The 18,566-nt window shown below is 38.6% G+C and overlaps 1 protein-coding gene across 1 annotated transcript; it reads right to left on the bottom strand.

Moving 5' to 3' along the window:
• Positions 1–10,422: 10,422 nt before the first annotated feature.
• LOC117415249 (tetraspanin-8-like) lies at positions 10,423–17,556 on the bottom strand. Its single transcript, XM_034025346.3, has 8 exons — positions 17,390–17,556; positions 15,031–15,093; positions 14,231–14,350; positions 13,941–14,015; positions 12,711–12,806; positions 12,098–12,223; positions 11,390–11,473; positions 10,423–10,841 (listed from the first exon to the last, which is right to left on the bottom strand). Exons 1-8 carry the CDS (start codon positions 17,447–17,449, stop codon positions 10,788–10,790), a joined length of 678 nt encoding a protein of 225 aa, XP_033881237.1. The 5' UTR covers positions 17,450–17,556; the 3' UTR covers positions 10,423–10,787.
• Positions 17,557–18,566: the final 1,010 nt, after the last annotated feature.

The raw sequence follows: 18,566 nt of genomic DNA, 5'->3' as shown, positions 1-18,566 counted from the left end.
AATCACAAGCAAACAGTCATGTTTATGACTTTATTAAAAAAAAAACAGGTTGTAACACGCCTCTACTGAAGTAAACAGCATAAGTTATCCAAATGAAAAAAGGAAAGTCCCTGAAGCTGAAATCCCCCGTGACAGACTGGACGAGTGGTCTGACGTCAGGCCAGAAGCAGGAAGGAAAACTGACACCAGGGAAGTACTGCAGTTTAAGGTGGCGTTTGCCGTTTTTATTTAAATACAAAAAAATAAATACAATATTTTTAACAAAAAGAAACTGTGCTCACAGAGCAAAATAAAAGGGTAAACAAAAAACACATTTCGAACACAAAATAAATAAAACACAGGTCAGGCTGGGTAGATTGCCTTCACTGTTCCTATGTTATTTTTTAAGTTTCGTTTTTCTCTTTCTCTCTCTCCTCGCTCTCTATGCTCCTCTCGTACACCCCCCACACGGAACATGGAGAGCTGCAGGCTTTTTATGCCGTGGCCGAGGGGTTTAACTAGTTGGCAATTCTCTCATTACCCCTCGGCCACAGTCTGCACAGGTAGCATTACTATGCGTAACTGCCAGCTAATTCAATAATCGCCAGCTGACAGTCACGCATTTCCACAAGGTTTTTTTAAAACAAAACACTGCCACGCCGTAAATACATTTTTAAATAAATACAACAAAACAACCGGCGCTTCGCTGTCATATAAATACAACTAACTCATAACGACAATAATAATAATAATAATAATAATAATAATAATAATAATAATACAAAATAACACAGGGGCGGAGGGGGACCCTGTTCTAAAAATAAATAAACAAAACAATGTACAGGGCACCTCGCCCTGTTACACCCCCACATCAGTGTCTTTCCTTTCCTGACTTTTTCAGTGTTTTTCAGACTGTAATGTAATGCATACAAAAATTGGTAACATTTTATATTAAGGTGCTGCTTATTAATGTTGTACAAATGTTTTATAACTGTATATCAGATGCATAATAACGGTGTTATAACGTGTTAATAAAGTATTGTATATGGTTTATAACCATGCAACAGCCATAGATGGAATTACATTTTTATAAAGGAGCAGTTTTAGCCACTTATTGTACTCTGGGATGTTTAAATGTAATTCCATTTTTGGTTATTGCATGGTTATAAACCATCTATAATGCTATTAATCATCTATTCTACATTTATAAAACATTAATAAGCAGCACTTAATATAAAGTGTTACCCCAAAATTTGTGAAGCTACTTAAAATATTTTGCATATTTTTAAAACACTTTGCAAAACAGATGTACATATTAAGTACATTGTAACTATGCATTATTATTATTATTAATTGCTTTTTTAATATGCTCCACCATGCATCTCTCTGCTTTACACGCTTGCTCACGCTTTACTATGCTTTTCCCGTGCTTTATTACACTTTACCATGCTTTTACCGTGCTTTATTACACTTTACCATGCTTTTACCGTGCTTTATTACACTTTACCATGCTTTTACCGTGCTTTATTACACTTTACCATGCTTTTACCGTACTTTATTACACTTTACCATGCTTTTACCGTGCTTTATTACACTTTACCATGCTTTTACCGTACTTTATTACACTTTACCATGCTTTTACCGTACTTTATTACACTTTACCATGCTTTTACCATGCTTTATTACACTTTACCATGCTTTTACCATGCTTTTACTGTGCTTTATTACACTTTGCTATGCTTTTGTAACATATGCTACTGTTGTCGTTACTACTGTTAAATGTAGTGTGACTGATGATACTGTTCTAATAAGGGCCTGTACCTTTGCCCTAGTTCTGACTTGTATTATAATGTATTATTATTATTATTATTATTATTATTTATTTCTTAGCAGACGCCCTTATCCAGGGCGACTTACAATCATAAGCAAAAACATTTCAAGTGTTACAATACAAGTAATACAATAAGAGCAAGAAATACAATAACTTTTTTTCAGTGTGACAAACCACAATTCAATAATACAGCAGATAATAGTGATAGTTACATCAGGATATGATTAAATAGTGATAGTTACATCAGGATGTGATAAAATACAAAGTACTACAGGTTAAACACTTGGCAGATTACAGTATTCTGAAGTACAGAATTAAATGCAGTAAAATAGGGGGCAGATAAGAGCAGAATAAAGCACATTTACATGAAGGGTGATAGTGTCCCAGGATACAAACAGAGGAGTTCTACAGGTACTGTTTGAAGAGGTGAGTCTTAAGGAGGCACCGGAATGTGGTCAGGGACTGGGCAGTCCTGACATCTGTAGGAAGGTCATTCCACCACTGCGGAGCAAGGGTGGAGAAGGAGCAGGCTCTGGAGACAGGGGAGAGTAGCGGAGGTAGAGCTAGTCTTCTAGTGCAGGCGGAGCGGAGAGGTCGAGTGGGGGTGTAGGGAGAGATGAGGGTCTGGAGGTAGCTGGGTGCAGTCTGGTCAAGGCATCTGTAGGCTAGTACAAGAAATGTAAGTCTCAATACTGAGTTGAACTGTGAACTGTGATCTGGTGAAGCTGCCGTTCTGTAGTAATGCTTACTGTTATTAGGTTTACTGTTAAGAGGTTCAGAGCAATGTGTGATTAACAACAGCTTATGTTTTTTTTTTTTTTTTTGACTGGTAATTGAATAGTCCTCTCAGATGATTATTTGCATTGCTGAGTTTAATGTGTAATGGACTTGGTGTCATGCTGTTGCTGTATTACACTTAGCTGTGCTTTTACTATAACTTTATGAGGGACAGTCTGTGGTTGGATCAGTTCTCAATATGTCAACTTATCAAAACTACACAACAGATGTAGCACCAATACAAGAAGGAACCAGTCAATTCAGTCTTTTCAAAATGACCTGCAAACATGGTCTTTTTAAATCTCTACTCAGGCAATGTTCTGGTTCTACAGCATAGATTCAAAATTCCTAAGACGCCTGCTGAGCCAAGCTTTGCAATGAAGGAAATCGCTCGTGTTTAATACACTCCCCTGTACAGTATATATTGTACAAGTTTCCTGTGTTGAAGCCTGAGATATTTATTACTGACGTCGTTTACATGGAAAAAGTCATGACAGTTCTGATTGAGGAAAAAAAGTCGGCGGTACTGACGCAGGTTATTCAATTCATAGTAATTTTGGGTACAGGGGGTATTTAAATAAAATATGCGTCCTATCTAAAAGTTTAATATAATTATAGTAGTCTATACATGTATATGGAAAACGTGGGAACGGTATTATCCTTAGGACTATAAAAATACAAGATTGAAAACAGGAGGGTATATTAAAATACATACGAGGTTCTTGACCCACCACCCGGTCACGGTAGCGTACACAAACAGGAAACACCAGCCTTTAATTCGCAAATATTACAGACTGTAGAGCGACTGCGCCAGTTCAGTGCGATAAGGCAGCGAACAAGTTATATTATACCTTTACTGAAAACAGCAGAAACAATATCGCAAAAAAAACAAAAACGAGAGCGAGAGCGAGAGCGAGAGCGAGAGAGAGAGAGAGACTATTCTGTTTCACTTCCTAAATTCCTGTCGGCTACCGACCGGCTAAAAAAACTCAAGCCGCTCTCGTGCATTATTCAACACTGCCTTATCAGCCAGTCGGGATGCTCTATTTACATGCCCGTTTCACGCTCCTATTCCTGCACAGACAAACACAAACCCCAGGATGGCTGTCCCGGCTTTTAAAACACGACCTATTTATATGCAGGTGCGTACATTGATCAGTAATCCAATTAGTCAGTGCCCAATAAGGCAGATAAAGGGAAACGGGTGGAGAAGCCAACATAACATGACGTAAAGTGTCAAACAACATAAATGACATTTAATAGAGAAATGTGTAAGGTACTGCACGCAGGCAATAAAAATGTGCATTATAAATATCATATGGGAGGTACTGAAATTAAAGAAGGAAACTATGAAAAAGACCTAGGAGTTTATGTTGACTCACAAATGTCTTCATCTAGACAATGTGGGGAAGCTATAAAAAAGACCAACAAAGTGCTCAGATATACAGTGAAAAGTTTTTAATTTAAATCAAGGGAAGTAATGTTAAAACTTTACAATGCATTAGTAAGACCTCATCTAGAATATTGTGTTCAGTTCTGGTCACCTCGTTACAAAAAGGATATTGCTGCTGTAGAAAGAGTGCAAAGAAGAGCAACCAGAATTATCCCAGGTTTAAAAGGAATGTCGTATGCAGACAGGCTAAAAGAATTGAATCTATTCAGGCTTGAACAATATATGTCCACAGTAGTCTATTCAATTGAGCAGTATTAGGTGAACAGCACTAGGCTTCAGATTGGATTGCTACTGTCACACTTCTCTTTTTTCTGGGCTGAGAATCTTTTGGTTCTTTGTTTTTAATTAATTAACGCTAATTCTGTGTATTTCTGATACTGAGCTAATCATTTGATAAAAACAAAGGACCGCATTCGCAGAGCATTTAATCACCAAGCAAAGGTAATGTCTGTTTTTTTAATTGATTTATTTATTTTTATTCAAAAAAGAAAACATAACGTTAATGTTTAAAAAGCCTTTAATAAATAACTCCTTCTGTAATTTCTGGCTAGCCCTGTCCTGTTTGCAGTTTCATTTGGATTGTGCAAATTTAGCACTGTAGTAAATGCTTTGTGAATACCGTCCAGCATGTACGTGCATTGAGGTAAATCACATCCCCACCCAGTTACTGGTACTGTCTGCTACATGTGGCATGACCTTTATCAGTGGTTCGCATTTTTTTCTACTTTAAAAAGTGACTCTTGTTTGATGTCCCCCCTCTATTGAAAAATATAGAACATCTACTAAGAAACTAACAGAAGCATCTAAATCAAGAATGTGAACACTTCTTTCTGTTTACTTTCTTCACAGTTTTATTTTTAACACTGCATTATATCAAACTGTTCTTTTTATTTTTTATCTTGTTTTTTTTTACTCTGTTTCTCCATAGAAATTCTACTTTGACTTCCTTTTGTACAATGCTTTGCATGAAAGGTACTATATAAATAACATTTGACTTGATTGTTTGATTATGAATGAGCAAAATATATTGTATTGTGTTATTATCAGATACATTCTGTGGGTTTAAATATTTCTGTGACACACAAGTGTTTTCCCAACCCCCACCCGTGGGACCACTGCGCTAAAATCTAATGATGCAGCTTTGGTTAATCTGGTTTTCTCTGTAAGCGTGTGATGTTTTTTTTTTGTTGGTTGCACAATGCAGGGTTGTTGGGTATTTCCAGAATCAAAAACAAACTGAAGCAATCCGAATGTTTCCATCACAGCCAACTGAGGTCAATAAAATAAATACAATAAATAAATAGGTGTTAAAAAGGGTTAAATTAGGTTTTAAAAATCATTTATTTCAGGATGTTTCAGACAAAAGCAAGTATGTAGAAAGAAAAGTAAAGCACAGTGCAGCAAACTTTTTACTTACAGTGTATATAAAGAATACATCTTTTTCAATATTTTCAGCATACTGTATAGTGTGCTTGGTTAAAATGATCCTTTAACAATATAGAACAATCAGTAAGACACTGGTTTTACATTGATCTCGGGCTAAAATATAAAGATATTATTTGTACTTCACGTCTGTCAATTATGTGATAAGTGAAAGACATTTAAAACGTATTTTGAGAAGGGTTTCACTGAAATTGAAGATATCTTAATTTCAATTTAAGGTATCTAAAAATGACAGCTACCACCTGCATCCCCTATTGATAGTATACTGAAATTAAATCCCATCTGCAAAGGAGCAATATCCTTAATATACAACATTATCTCCACTCTACATAGTCCCTCATTAGATACACTGAAAAGTGGGAGCAAGATCTTGATGTTACATTCCCAGATGAATGGAATAGCATTCTGTTATGGGTACACTCTTCCTCTATCTGTGCCAGACACAGACTCTTACAATTTAAAATGCTTCACCTCATACATATGTGCAAAGCCAGACTAGCCAAGATCTTCCCAGACATTAACCCAACCTGTGAAAGATGCAAACAGGCTCCAGCCACTGTCATTCACATGTTATGGTCTTACCTGTGAAAGATGCAAACAGGCTCCAGCCACTCTCATTCACATGTTCTGGTCTTACCTGTGAAAGATGCAAACAGGCTCCAGCCACTCTCATTCACATGTTCTGGTCTTACCTGTGAAAGATGCAAACAGGCTCCAGCCACTCTCATTCACATGTTCTGGTCTTACCTGTGAAAGATGCAAACAGGCTCCAGCCACTGTCATTCACATGTTCTGGTCTTACCTGTGAAAGATGCAAACAGGCTCCAGCCACTCTCATTCACATGTTTTGGTCTTACCTGTGAAAGATGCAAACAGGCTCCAGCCACTCTCATTCACATGTTCTGGTCTTACCTGTGAAAGATGCAAACAGGCTCCAGCCACTCTCATTCACATGTTCTGGTCTTACCTGTGAAAGATGCAAACAGGCTCCAGCCACTGTCATTCACATGTTCTGGTCTTACCCGTGAAAGATGCAAACAGGCTCCAGCCACTCTCATTCACATGTTCTGGTCTTACCTGTGAAAGATGCAAACAGGCTCCAGCCACTCTCATTCACATGTTCTGGTCTTACCTGTGAAAGATGCAAACAGGCTCCAGCCACTCTCATTCACATGTTCTGGTCTTACCTGTGAAAGATGCAAACAGGCTCCAGCCACTCTCATTCACATGTTCTGGTCTTACCTGTGAAAGATGCAAACAGGCTCCAGCCACTGTCATTCACATGTTCTGGTCTTACCTGTGAAAGATGCAAACAGGCTCCAGCCACTCTCATTCACATGTTTTGGTCTTACCTGTGAAAGATGCAAACAGGCTCCAGCCACTCTCATTCACATGTTCTGGTCTTACCTGTGAAAGATGCAAACAGGCTCCAGCCACTCTCATTCACATGTTCTGGTCTTACCTGTGAAAGATGCAAACAGGCTCCAGCCACTGTCATTCACATGTTCTGGTCTTACCCGTGAAAGATGCAAACAGGCTCCAGCCACTCTCATTCACATGTTCTGGTCTTACCTGTGAAAGATGCAAACAGGCTCCAGCCACTCTCATTCACATGTTCTGGTCTTACCTGTGAAAGATGCAAACAGGCTCCAGCCACTCTCATTCACATGTTCTGGTCTTACCTGTGAAAGATGCAAACAGGCTCCAGCCACTCTCATTCACATGTTCTGGTCTTACCTGTGAAAGATGCAAACAGGCTCCAGCCACTCTCATTCACATGTTTTGGTCTTACCTGTGAAAGATGCAAACAGGCTCCAGCCACTCTCATTCACATGTTCTGGTCTTACCTGTGAAAGATGCAAACAGGCTCCAGCCACTCTCATTCACATGTTTTGGTCTTACCTGTGAAAGATGCAAACAGGCTCCAGCCACTCTCATTCACATGTTCTGGTCTTACCTGTGAAAGATGCAAACAGGCTCCTGCCACTCTCATTCACATGCTCTGGTCTTACCTGTGAAAGATGCAAACAGGCTCCAGCCACTCTCATTCACATGTTCTGGTCTTGTCCTAAGTTGGCTCCTTTCTGGGTCTCAATTTTTAAGAGCTTCTTGCAAATTAACCAGATGTCTATTGAACCTACTCCCCTTACTGCATGATTTGGTGTGATTCCCAATGGTATCTTGCTCAAAAAGGTTGAAGCAGACTCCTTGGCATTTGTTACCTTACATGCCAGACGTCTCACGTTACTAAACTAGAAGCAAGCTGCCCCACCCTCTTTTACCCATTGGACCTGGGATGTTCTGCATTTTCTAAAACTTGAGAAAGTGAGATACACCTTGCAAGGTTCAATTGATAAATTTTTCACTGCCTGGCAAACTTTTATAACTCACTTTAAAAATAAGGGTGATATAGAGGTCTAATGATTTAGGACATGCAGCATTCTCCCTATAACAGGTTATTATTATTATTATTTCTGTGATATATATATATATATATATATATATATATATATATATATATATATATATATATATATATATATATATTTTAAAGGTTGTTTTACTTTCTCCCCACCCTGATATATTGTTTTCTGCTTATTGTAAAACAATTTAATGCTTTCATAAATTCATCTTTTGTACTTCCTGAAAAATCAATAAAAGCATTATAAAAAAAAAAGATATCTAAAAATGAAATAGAATTATCTCAAATTGATTTACAGATATCTTTAAATAATGTTTTACTAGCATGGCCAAACTGTCATTTTAGTAGCTACTTTTACTGCTGCTACTACTGCTACTGCTACTGCCACTGCTACTGCTGTTGCTACTACTACTGCTACTACCGCTACTGCAGCTGCTACTGCTACTGCTGCTACTACTACTACTGCTTCTACTACTACTGCTGCTGCTGCTCCTACTACCGCTACTGCTGCTACTACTACTACTGCTACTACTACTGCTACTGCTACTACGACTGGTACTGCTACTAGTACTGCGGCTACTACTACTGTGGCTACTACTATGACTGCTACTGCTACTACTACTATTACTACTGTTACTGCTGCTGCTACTGCTACTGCTACTGCTGTTGCTACTGCTACTGCTACTGCTGCTACTGCTACTACTAATAATAATAATTATCATGACATAGATTTGTGAAGAATCCTGCTCATCGTACTGCTGGTTAGGACAATTCAATGAAAAAGAATATCCCTTCTAAAAATCAATGTGTGATCCGCATGTTGCCTTTTACATTATCACTTCATTCATTTACAGAGAATCACTCATCTGTCTGTTCAACCAAAAGTACACTGTCGCTCAGCTCAGAAACACAGGCACCAGATAAATGGATAATTCTATTTTTTGTCATCTAATTCTATGAACTCTTACACAATCAATAACGCTGCATAAAGGACAGAAAGCAATGTAAACACAGCCTATAGTTGCTTGTTGTCTGCAAGTCTTATTTCCTTATTGTAACATACACTAGTGCATAAGATGTACATGCTTACACTCTCAATATGCTAGGGTCACCAGATCACCCTATTTATAACAGCTTTACTTTGCGCATTTCAGATTCTCCTTCATTAACCTGTATAGAAGTGACGGCGCGCATCTCAGCTGGGCCCTGCACTGATGTGACAAAATGGTATCAGTTCACAGAAACAGACCACATGATCAGTCACCTTTCACCTCTGCTGAGTCAATGTAACTGGATGCATAGAATGTCAGAAAACAAGAGGGAGCCAATCAGACAGCAGTAGATGCTGTACTTTGGGAAGCAATGTGAGGCCGTTCTAAAAGTTTACCACAGTAAAAGCATATCACAATGTAAGCATGGTACAGCTAAAACAAAAACTGTAAAGCCCATAGAGGTAAGGTAAAGCTTATTAAAAAACCATAGCAAACCATGATAACTGATGGTAAATGCACCTTTTATACTAGCTTTACCCGTTATGAGCAGTGCGCTTTGTTTTTCAGTATTTATTTAGAGTTACATAGACAAAAAAAAAATTAAAAATCCACCTAACGCAACAAATGCTTTGCACTATTGGCACAGAGTTAACAATGTTTCAATGAATCATCAAGTTATTCATTGCAACGGCTCAAAATAATTGTACAAACCAAATGCAAACATTTCATAGGTGATTGCTTTAGTACAGTGCCACTCCTCAAAAACAAATGGCAGAAACAAAGAACCATATTAATGACAAAAAATGATAGAACAGATAGTTGCTAAGCAGTAAAGTCCATATTCCAGTTTATATTGAAATAGTGGGAGAGACTTCCTGTGTGAGACAGGCACACTCTTATTCCCAAGAAATACAATGAAGATTACTTTGATAAGATACGATATAAGTGCTTGCCAATGTTTGCTGTGCTGTCAGTACCTGGCTCTTTTTAAGATAGCCTTTACACGCTTGAGTCATAACCACAGATACCGTCCGTAGCTGGCATTATAATAGCACCATACATACCTGGCACAGCTGTAATTACAAAATTAGAGCTAACAGCATCAGGAAAACAGTAGATCACAATGACATGTATCCTCTGTAAGAGTAACACACAGTACGTAGGAACAGATAGGCAGGTACAGCACCTCCTTATATCCTCAGATACTTATACTGTAAATGACTTGTGGGGATGAATGTTCTACCAGATTACATTACAGCTGGATAAGAGGTTCCCTAAATGTGATGAACAATATACAGTAAGTGTGAGGTATGTATGTATGTATGCAATGACACAACCATGCTTTATATAATCCTCAAATCCTGATATTTTCAATAGCTTGGATCAGTGTTAACTAATCATTACCCACATTGCCTCCACTCTATAAAAGCAGTACACACCCATACATACAGTATGATCCTGTAATAATCAGCTACTCAGATATGACATGTTCACATGGTAAAAACACACACACCCCCAACCAGCATACACTAAAACATCAGCTACCTTTAATATGCAGGCGTTCAGAACATATTTGGCAATACAAATGTAAATATAAGCTATTAAAACAGTGTTTGGTAAAAGCAACACAATTCCCTTTATACCAGAAGTTAAAAAAAGTATTTAATCAAATATTGACCTCCACTAGTAATACACAGCCAACAAATACAGCATTTACGCCATTTGGGTTAATGGCACAGCATAAGTCATTACATTGTTAAATACGTTTTTAGATTTAAATGCTTACATTAAAAAAATAATGCTCTGTAATCATTCTTGTTCATTTTCTGCGTGAGCGAGAAGCCAAGAGCCATTGCTGAGAAAAAAATTAGAATGCGGTCTGGCATCTTCTCATTTTCTGCCAATCTGGCAGTAGAGTGACATCGAGAAGCCCAAACCAAAGAGCTGAAAAAGAGACAAAAGGAGGAGTGAAGCAACAAATGCAATGCACATTCTGCCCTGGACAGAAAGCTGAACACAATGAGCACAGTGGCTGGGCTGTCCTCAGAATATCATGTCAGATACACCCCCAACGTTCATAGTGTGCTGTGGTTATTCCATGAAAGAGGGTGGAACGATTACAACAGGGTGTACACGGCCAGCCTAGGGAGCGCATTAACAACAGAGTATTCTGTTTACATAACAAGTACAATGCATGGGAACAAAAGTATGTTTAAACTTAAATTACACACTTCAGAGAATTACTAGATCAAGCTTTGCATGTACTAAGCATCATCTGGAACAGCGCAATTCACCCTGGTGATTCTGTCGAGCGAATGAACGAACACGGGCGAGATTCCAAAATGAGAACCACAAAAATAAAAATACAAAAGAAATCACTGAGCAGCATAAAATCTGAAAAAGGTATTCGATGCTAGATCTCTCAACAGTCTCAGCAGGAGGACCGGTCAGCCTGCAGTGAACTTAACAAATGAACTGAAAGAAATTCATACCATGACAACTGCCAGCCCGAAGGCCACTCCGAGAATAATCCCAGCGTGTTTAGCCATCATATCAGTCAGGAACTGCAGGCAAGGCTGTAAAGGACAAACACAGTTATTTCATGCCGTGTCCTGGATGTGTATTAGCTAAACACACAGTATGGTCCTTGTTATATCAGTTAGATTTAACCAGGATGCAGTATTAATGATGTAATAAAGGAAGAGGGGTTACAGACACATTATTTTAAGTTGAGGCTACATCAAGACACAATGGGCCTAATTTGGAAAGAGTTTCCTCCAGTCTTTAACTCCTAATTCTTCAACAGAAAGAAAAAATATTGCAATAGCAGCATGTTGTAATGACTCATATTTTGCTCGTATTTCAATATGCAGGACAAACTGCAAGACACAGGACGGGTTACAGCAGCGCACCAGATCATGCTGTATGGAACGACTCACGTGTCAAACACTGGAGGGACCTTTACTGCTTTTACAAAAACGGAATGCTTTGTAACCCTGGCAATATATATTCAGGGATGGAAATAAGACTCCCATTGTACAGCAGTTTGACCCATTCTTGGTTTTGCTATGAGTTTAATAAGACACACCTGAGCTTGTTAAGTTGGGTCTAATCAAGCGTGTAGTAAAACCTGGAATGAGTGAAACTGCTAAGCAATGCCCTGTTATTGCTGGTACTGCTGGTGTTATTTGTGTTCTGACCTGTTTGTACACTTTTCTGCCATTATAGATCGTACAGTCTGAAGCAGGATCATCACTGCAATTGCAGGAGGCTGGAGGCACACCTCCCCAGTCCTGGGCACCTTTGATCAGTCCACAACACTTGCCCTAAAGAGAGAAAGCAAGTTTTTTTAAACACCTTTTAAAATGACCTTATTCCATAATACCATTGCACTTGCAGACACATTATTTGTCCCAGTGAATATATTTGACAAATGTCCGTCTGTTTGCCCATCTTGTTGGATCTATACAAGAACTCGATACAGGAGCATCTGAAAAGTTTGATCTGGCAGCTAAGACAAAGTTAGCAATTCAGGAACAAACATTTTGAGAAAAAGTCTTCAGAATAGTAGTCGAAACGTTTGTCATTGAATTTTATAAGTGTATTATAATAATAATAATAATAATAATAATAATAATAATAATAATAATAATAATCTATTTTTGTTTGGCTATTGGTGAGATATTAAGACTATATACAGTATTGTACTCCAAGAATTTGTTGCACAGTTAAGAATACAGTAGAATACAGTATGCTTATTATACCTTATAGAACCTGATACAAACATTATGCAACAAAAAATAAATAGTTTACCTGAGTTTGCAGGTTTTCAATGTCCGTCTTGAACTCAGCTGGCTGTGATTCAATGGGAATGTACTTTTGAAGAGTGTCTGTAAGCACCCCTTCAGCCTGCGCAGGAAAGGAAGCCAAAGTTTGTGAGTGATTTTCTTTTTGTTACAGATTTTTATATTTTCTTCAGCACAACCCAGACTGGCCCCACAATAATACTCACCGCCATCACAAGCACAGCAACCATCGGTAACCTACATGCTTGCCACTACCAGGCAAGCGTATGACGACAGTGCAATAATAAAAGATAATGAAGTGAGCAGGGGCACTGCTTGTCATGGGGTTCTGCATGTAAGAACACGCACACACTGTTTGTCTGCATGCAAGAACACGCACACACTGTTTGTCTGCATGCAAGAACACGCACACACTGTTTGTCTGCATGCAAGAACACGCACACACTGTTTGTTGTCCTCCATTCCCCTGGTGAGGTAAAACAGAAATCCTAAACAGATGGAGGGCAGCTAACTGTCCCTAATGATTGGCAAATGGGCACAACATTTGAGTAAACCACTCCTTCCTATTTATTTATTTATGTATTTATTTATTTATGTAACCCATCTAGCTCTCCAACTCTCTTGACGTATGTGATCCCAACCCAATCACACAATCCCCATGCTCAGCACGAACACGAACAGAGAACACAAACAGGGACTAGCAGGGGAACCCTCCCAATTAATATAACAGTAGGTGTTGTTATATTCCTATGTCACCCGAGCCTGGCAACGAAGTCTAGAGCAGTGCTGCCCATACTGTACGCCCGAATGGAAACACATTCTTTTCATCCATATTATATTTAGGCTTGGTGGTCCTGTGGTTAAAGAAAAAGGCTTGATATCAGGAGGTTCCTGGTTCAAATCCCAGTTCAGCCACTGACTCAATGTGTGTGACCCAGAGCAAGTCACTTAACCTCCTTGTGCTCCGTCCTTCGGATCAGACGTAAAACCAAGGTCCTATTGTAAGAGACTGCAGCAGCAGTTGTTGATGCATAGTTCACCCCCCTAGTCTCGGTAAGTCGCTTTGGATAAAAGCGTTTGCTAAATGACTAATTATTAATAATAATTTTTGAATCACATATTCTGTTTTACAGGAAACCCCTACAAGTGCTAGTTTACCAGCTCTGAGGAGACTCACAGCTTTCCAAGCATGTTAAAAAAAGAAATCCTCATTTTAAAGAAATGATCCATACTGTACCTTCGATCTGTACACAACTCCCAGGATTCCTGCAGTGACCAGGAGGATAAAGATGAGGAGCAATCCGATGAAAAACTGCAGCCAGCAACAAGAACACAGAAAGGCTGTCAGGGGGTTCATTTTTCTTTGTACATTTTTTGGTATTATTTTTGCATGTTTTAAATGGGTTTCTAAAACTGATAAATGGCATGGCAGGCATATTGAAAGCACATCTGCATTCCCAACCCTCCCTTCGGTTGAGGGAGATTCACAAAAGGCATTAAAGCTGACGTAAACAGCGCCACACGTACCAGAAGAAGCAGACACCTGCTCTCTCGGATTGCACCACAGCAGCCGAAAAACCCAAGCCCCATTATGATGGCCCCAATGGCAATCATAAGGTTGACGGCAGGGATGTCTGCTTGTACGGTCTGAGAACCAACCAAGAAAGACGAATTAACATAGGGCATATAAAATCTTTGAACATCAGGATCTAGATTTACTTTTGTTCCGTTAACAAAATCAGAAAACATCTGCAACCCACACTTGCAACCGCTTGTTCAGAACTGGGCCCCGAGTTTTCATTTCTCTTTCATACACCCAAGTCATTTCTTAATAGTTTTGTACCATTGGGCCCTATTCACAGAACTCTGAGGACTAGAATGTTCTGTAAAGGACTGCATTTTTAAAAATATCCTTTTGATTAATTAAGTCAAGTTTGCAGGTCATGATAGCTTTTTTTTAGAGAGGGTTAGAGGTTGTTGCTTTTTAAAGCAGTACTTGTTTGTTTACAAAAGTGAAAGATACCTGGTGTACCCTTAAAAAAAGTCTACCATAGTCAAAGCATAGCAAAGTGTAATAAAGCACAGTGAACACATAGTAAAGCATAGGTAAGCACAGTAAAGAAAAGGTATGGTGTGGTAAACCATATTAATAAACATGGAAAACCACGGTTAACTATGGTAAACTTTTAGAAGAGTATACCTATCACTAAGATTCATGGCTATGCCATGAGAATCACCTCAAATGAGAGAGGTGTAACAACTAATGTGGTGTGGTCACATGCTATTGCATTCCCATAACACCAGTGGAAAATGTATTATTAACTTACATGCTGGACATCTTTGCTCACACGGAGCCAAATCGAAACTCCAAGTATGAAACATCCACATAGCTGAAGGAGTAAAAAACAACACCACTGTGAATATGACATCCCATGCGGAAAAAAACAACACTATGAATATGACATCCCCTGAGGAAAAACACACATGTTGCAATCATAATTTTATATTCACTGGTTGCCTACGAGGGCTTGAGAGGAGGTGAAATTGTGAGTGAGATATTGAGAGTGAGACAAGTTGAGAGGATTTCTCCGGTTGCTTACGAGGCTTGATAGGGGGTGAGATTTGAGAGTTTAAGAGTGAGACAAGTTTGAGAGGGATGGCGAGACTGAGGAATGGAGTTTGGGAATGGTGCTTCGTAACACTGAGGTTAGATACTGATAGCAGGATGAGATAGGGTAGCATACAGACGAAGAGTTTTCCCTTCTTGTTGGCTCAGGCAGCATCCTCCGACTGCTGGGTGACGTAAAAGTGAGAGAGAGAGAGCAAAGTTTAGACACATAACATACAACAAATCTGACTCTCGCTCCCGATGGGTCAGGCAGCATCCTCTGACTGCTGGGTGTTTAGTGGAGCAAGAGACAGGAAGGGGACGAACAGGACAAAAGGACAGATCCCATTAACAACCCATATCAATGTCAATCTGTGCTGAAGAATACCCAGAAACCCTTTGTTTGCTAAGAGAGCAACATGATGTTTGAAGGCTTCATTGTTTTTCAATAGGGGAGGTTAGGAGTGCAGGCTTTTTATCTGTGAAGTTATCCATTAAGAGCAAACAAGGCATGCTCTGTTAGTGACACACACTTGCCTTGCCTCCAATCGAGATTATTACAGGGGCTGCTACAGTGACGAATACGGTACAAAGACCTACAACAACAGCGTGTAGTACTTCTAGCAAATGCAGATTAAGGATTGTACACCAGAACCAGACCACTGGTCTCCCAGGGTTAGCCTGTCATAGCTTAGTCATCCAGGTGTCAGGAGTTTGTGAATATAGGTTTATAAAATAAAGCAGTCCATTCCAATCATGCTCTCTGAGTATTGTGGGTATCTCAGTGTATTTTTTACAGCACTTTGTTTTCTCTCTCAATCCTGTACACAAGGCAATACAATCCTTCAGTTGTACCCTTAGCTGACATCGACATGCATGGCTCAACCCTGTGCATACTCTAATACAATCCTTCGCTTGACTTCAAAGACATGCGTGTGATTTATAACAGTTCTATAGAGATGCTATGGTGAACGCACAATCCTTCGGTGTCATTCTTGTCATAGCCATATGGTGCCGTGGCATTGTTGCTTGTTAAATCTACCTGTGGAGATCAGTTAATACATGTATTGCACATGAGCTGTATGCGTGGGGTGCCTACACCTACACCACTGCCATAATGATAAGGATGTTTTAAGTTACACATGATAGCCCTCCTCAAAAAGAACGTTATTAAAAATCTCTTGTGAAGTTCTGAAGGGAGCTCTTTATCGTGCACACTCCTGTAGCGTGAACGTTATTAAAAATCTCTTGTGAAGTTCTGAAGGGAGCTCTTTATCGTGCACACTCCTGTAGCGTGAACGTTATTAAAAATCTCTTTACAGTGAAGTTCTGAAGGGAGCTGTTTATCGTGCACACTCCTGTAGCGTGAACGTTATTAAAAATCTCTTTACAGTGAAGTTCTGAAGGGAGCTGTTTATCGTGCACACTCCTGTAGCGTGAACGTTATTAAAAATCTCTTTACAGTGAAGTTCTGAAGGGAGCTGTTTATCGTGCACACTCCTGTAGCGTGAACGTTATTAAAAATCTCTTTACAGTGAAGTGCTGAAGCGAGTTGTTTATCGTGCACACTCCTGTACCGTGCTTGCAACTCTCTGGGAGTTACACACCTGCTGGCTACTCCGTAGAGGACAGTCAATATTTGTTCTAATTTCCAACTCATATCTGACCATCAGCTAACCAGCACTTACCTCAATTTTCTGCTTAATTTAAAAAAAAAAACATATTTTGAATTAGTTACTGAGTTATTATTATTATTTGTTTATTTAGCAGACGCCTTTATCCAAGGCGACTTACAGATACTAGGGTGTGTGAACACTGTAAAAAAATGGTTCTGTACTGTATTTTAAACAGGCATTGATTGCTATTATTATTTAGTGAATACGTCCTTCTCTACACAGGTTCTTTTAAAAAAATCATTGTGAATAGGTCTCGGTTGTAATTACTGTAAAATGCGTGTGTAGTTAAGAATAAATACATTCGTAAATAAATGGCTTGCATTTGGTATAGGTAGCACATTGAAGATTGAACCTGTTGCAGTAGTGATATTATTAGCCTAATAAATTATTCAATTTTCTTACCCAGAACAAGAAGTTGAAGAAAAACATCGAGTACTTCATGCAGCCGCTAACTCCAGCCATGTTCACAGTTTCCCCGTACAAGACAAGAGCTCAACACTGTTCGTCCGCTTGCTTCTCAGGAAATGTTCCAGTGTGCTGCCTGCGTCTTGAATTTCCACAAAACTAGGTGTGTCGCTACGGCTGAGTAACACCCGTGACTTCTAGTTCAGTTTACTAAATCCAGTGGGTTGGGGGTATAAAACAACTACACCACAAAGAGAAACCATTCTCAAATTCCACACTATAACCTGCCTATTGCTGAAACAAGCAAACACATCACACGGGGTCTCTAGTTTGAAATGTATTTTGTACTGTACAAAAATATGAGAATTTCAGAGAATTTTAGGTGTCACCATTTAAAATGAAATACCCAGAGGACTGAAGGCTGTGTTTTTACCACTTTGTTGAATATATTCTGTTATTTTAATTGCATATATATATATATATATATATATATATATATATATATATATATATATATATATATATATATATATACTGTATATATATGTGTGTGTGTTGTTATAGAAACAATTAAAATGTTTACTTATTTGCTTTATTATTTAGAGACTGACTTCTGTAACTTTTGTGATATATTATGTCTCAATAACATTTTTAGAGATATTATAGGGATACCGTTATTTTTTTATTCATGTATTTATTTGTGAATTATGAATAAACTCTGTTTGCTGGTGCTGGTGCAAATGAAATGAAGCTTCCTCTCTTAGGCTTTCTCATACATGAATAAACTCTGTTTGCTGGTGCTGGTGCAAATGAAGCACTTGAAGGTACCACTATTATTTGTTGAGATTCAAATGTTAATTCTAGTGAGATTAGCACTGCCAAAGTGTAGGGCTGTACTATTCAGCCGTATTTGAGACTCAATAAATAAAAAGTGTATGTATGTATATCTATCTATCTATCTATCTATCTATCTATCTATCTATCTATCTATCTATCTATCTATCTATCTATCCTGTATACACTGTATATAACCGTTTTAATATAAAATATCCAAGATACCCTAATGCTAAGGACATGCACATTAATTATTAACATAAAAATGAGGAAGTTTAGGTTGCAGGTAATATTTATAACATTAGAACCATAATGCACAAATGATCTGCATAGCATTTGG

Source organism: Acipenser ruthenus, chromosome 7, assembly GCF_902713425.1.
Source record: "Acipenser ruthenus chromosome 7, fAciRut3.2 maternal haplotype, whole genome shotgun sequence".
Lineage (NCBI taxonomy): Eukaryota > Metazoa > Chordata > Actinopteri > Acipenseriformes > Acipenseridae > Acipenser > Acipenser ruthenus.
Note: the sequence above shows the minus strand (reverse complement) of the source record. Positions and strands in the feature narration are given on the sequence as shown.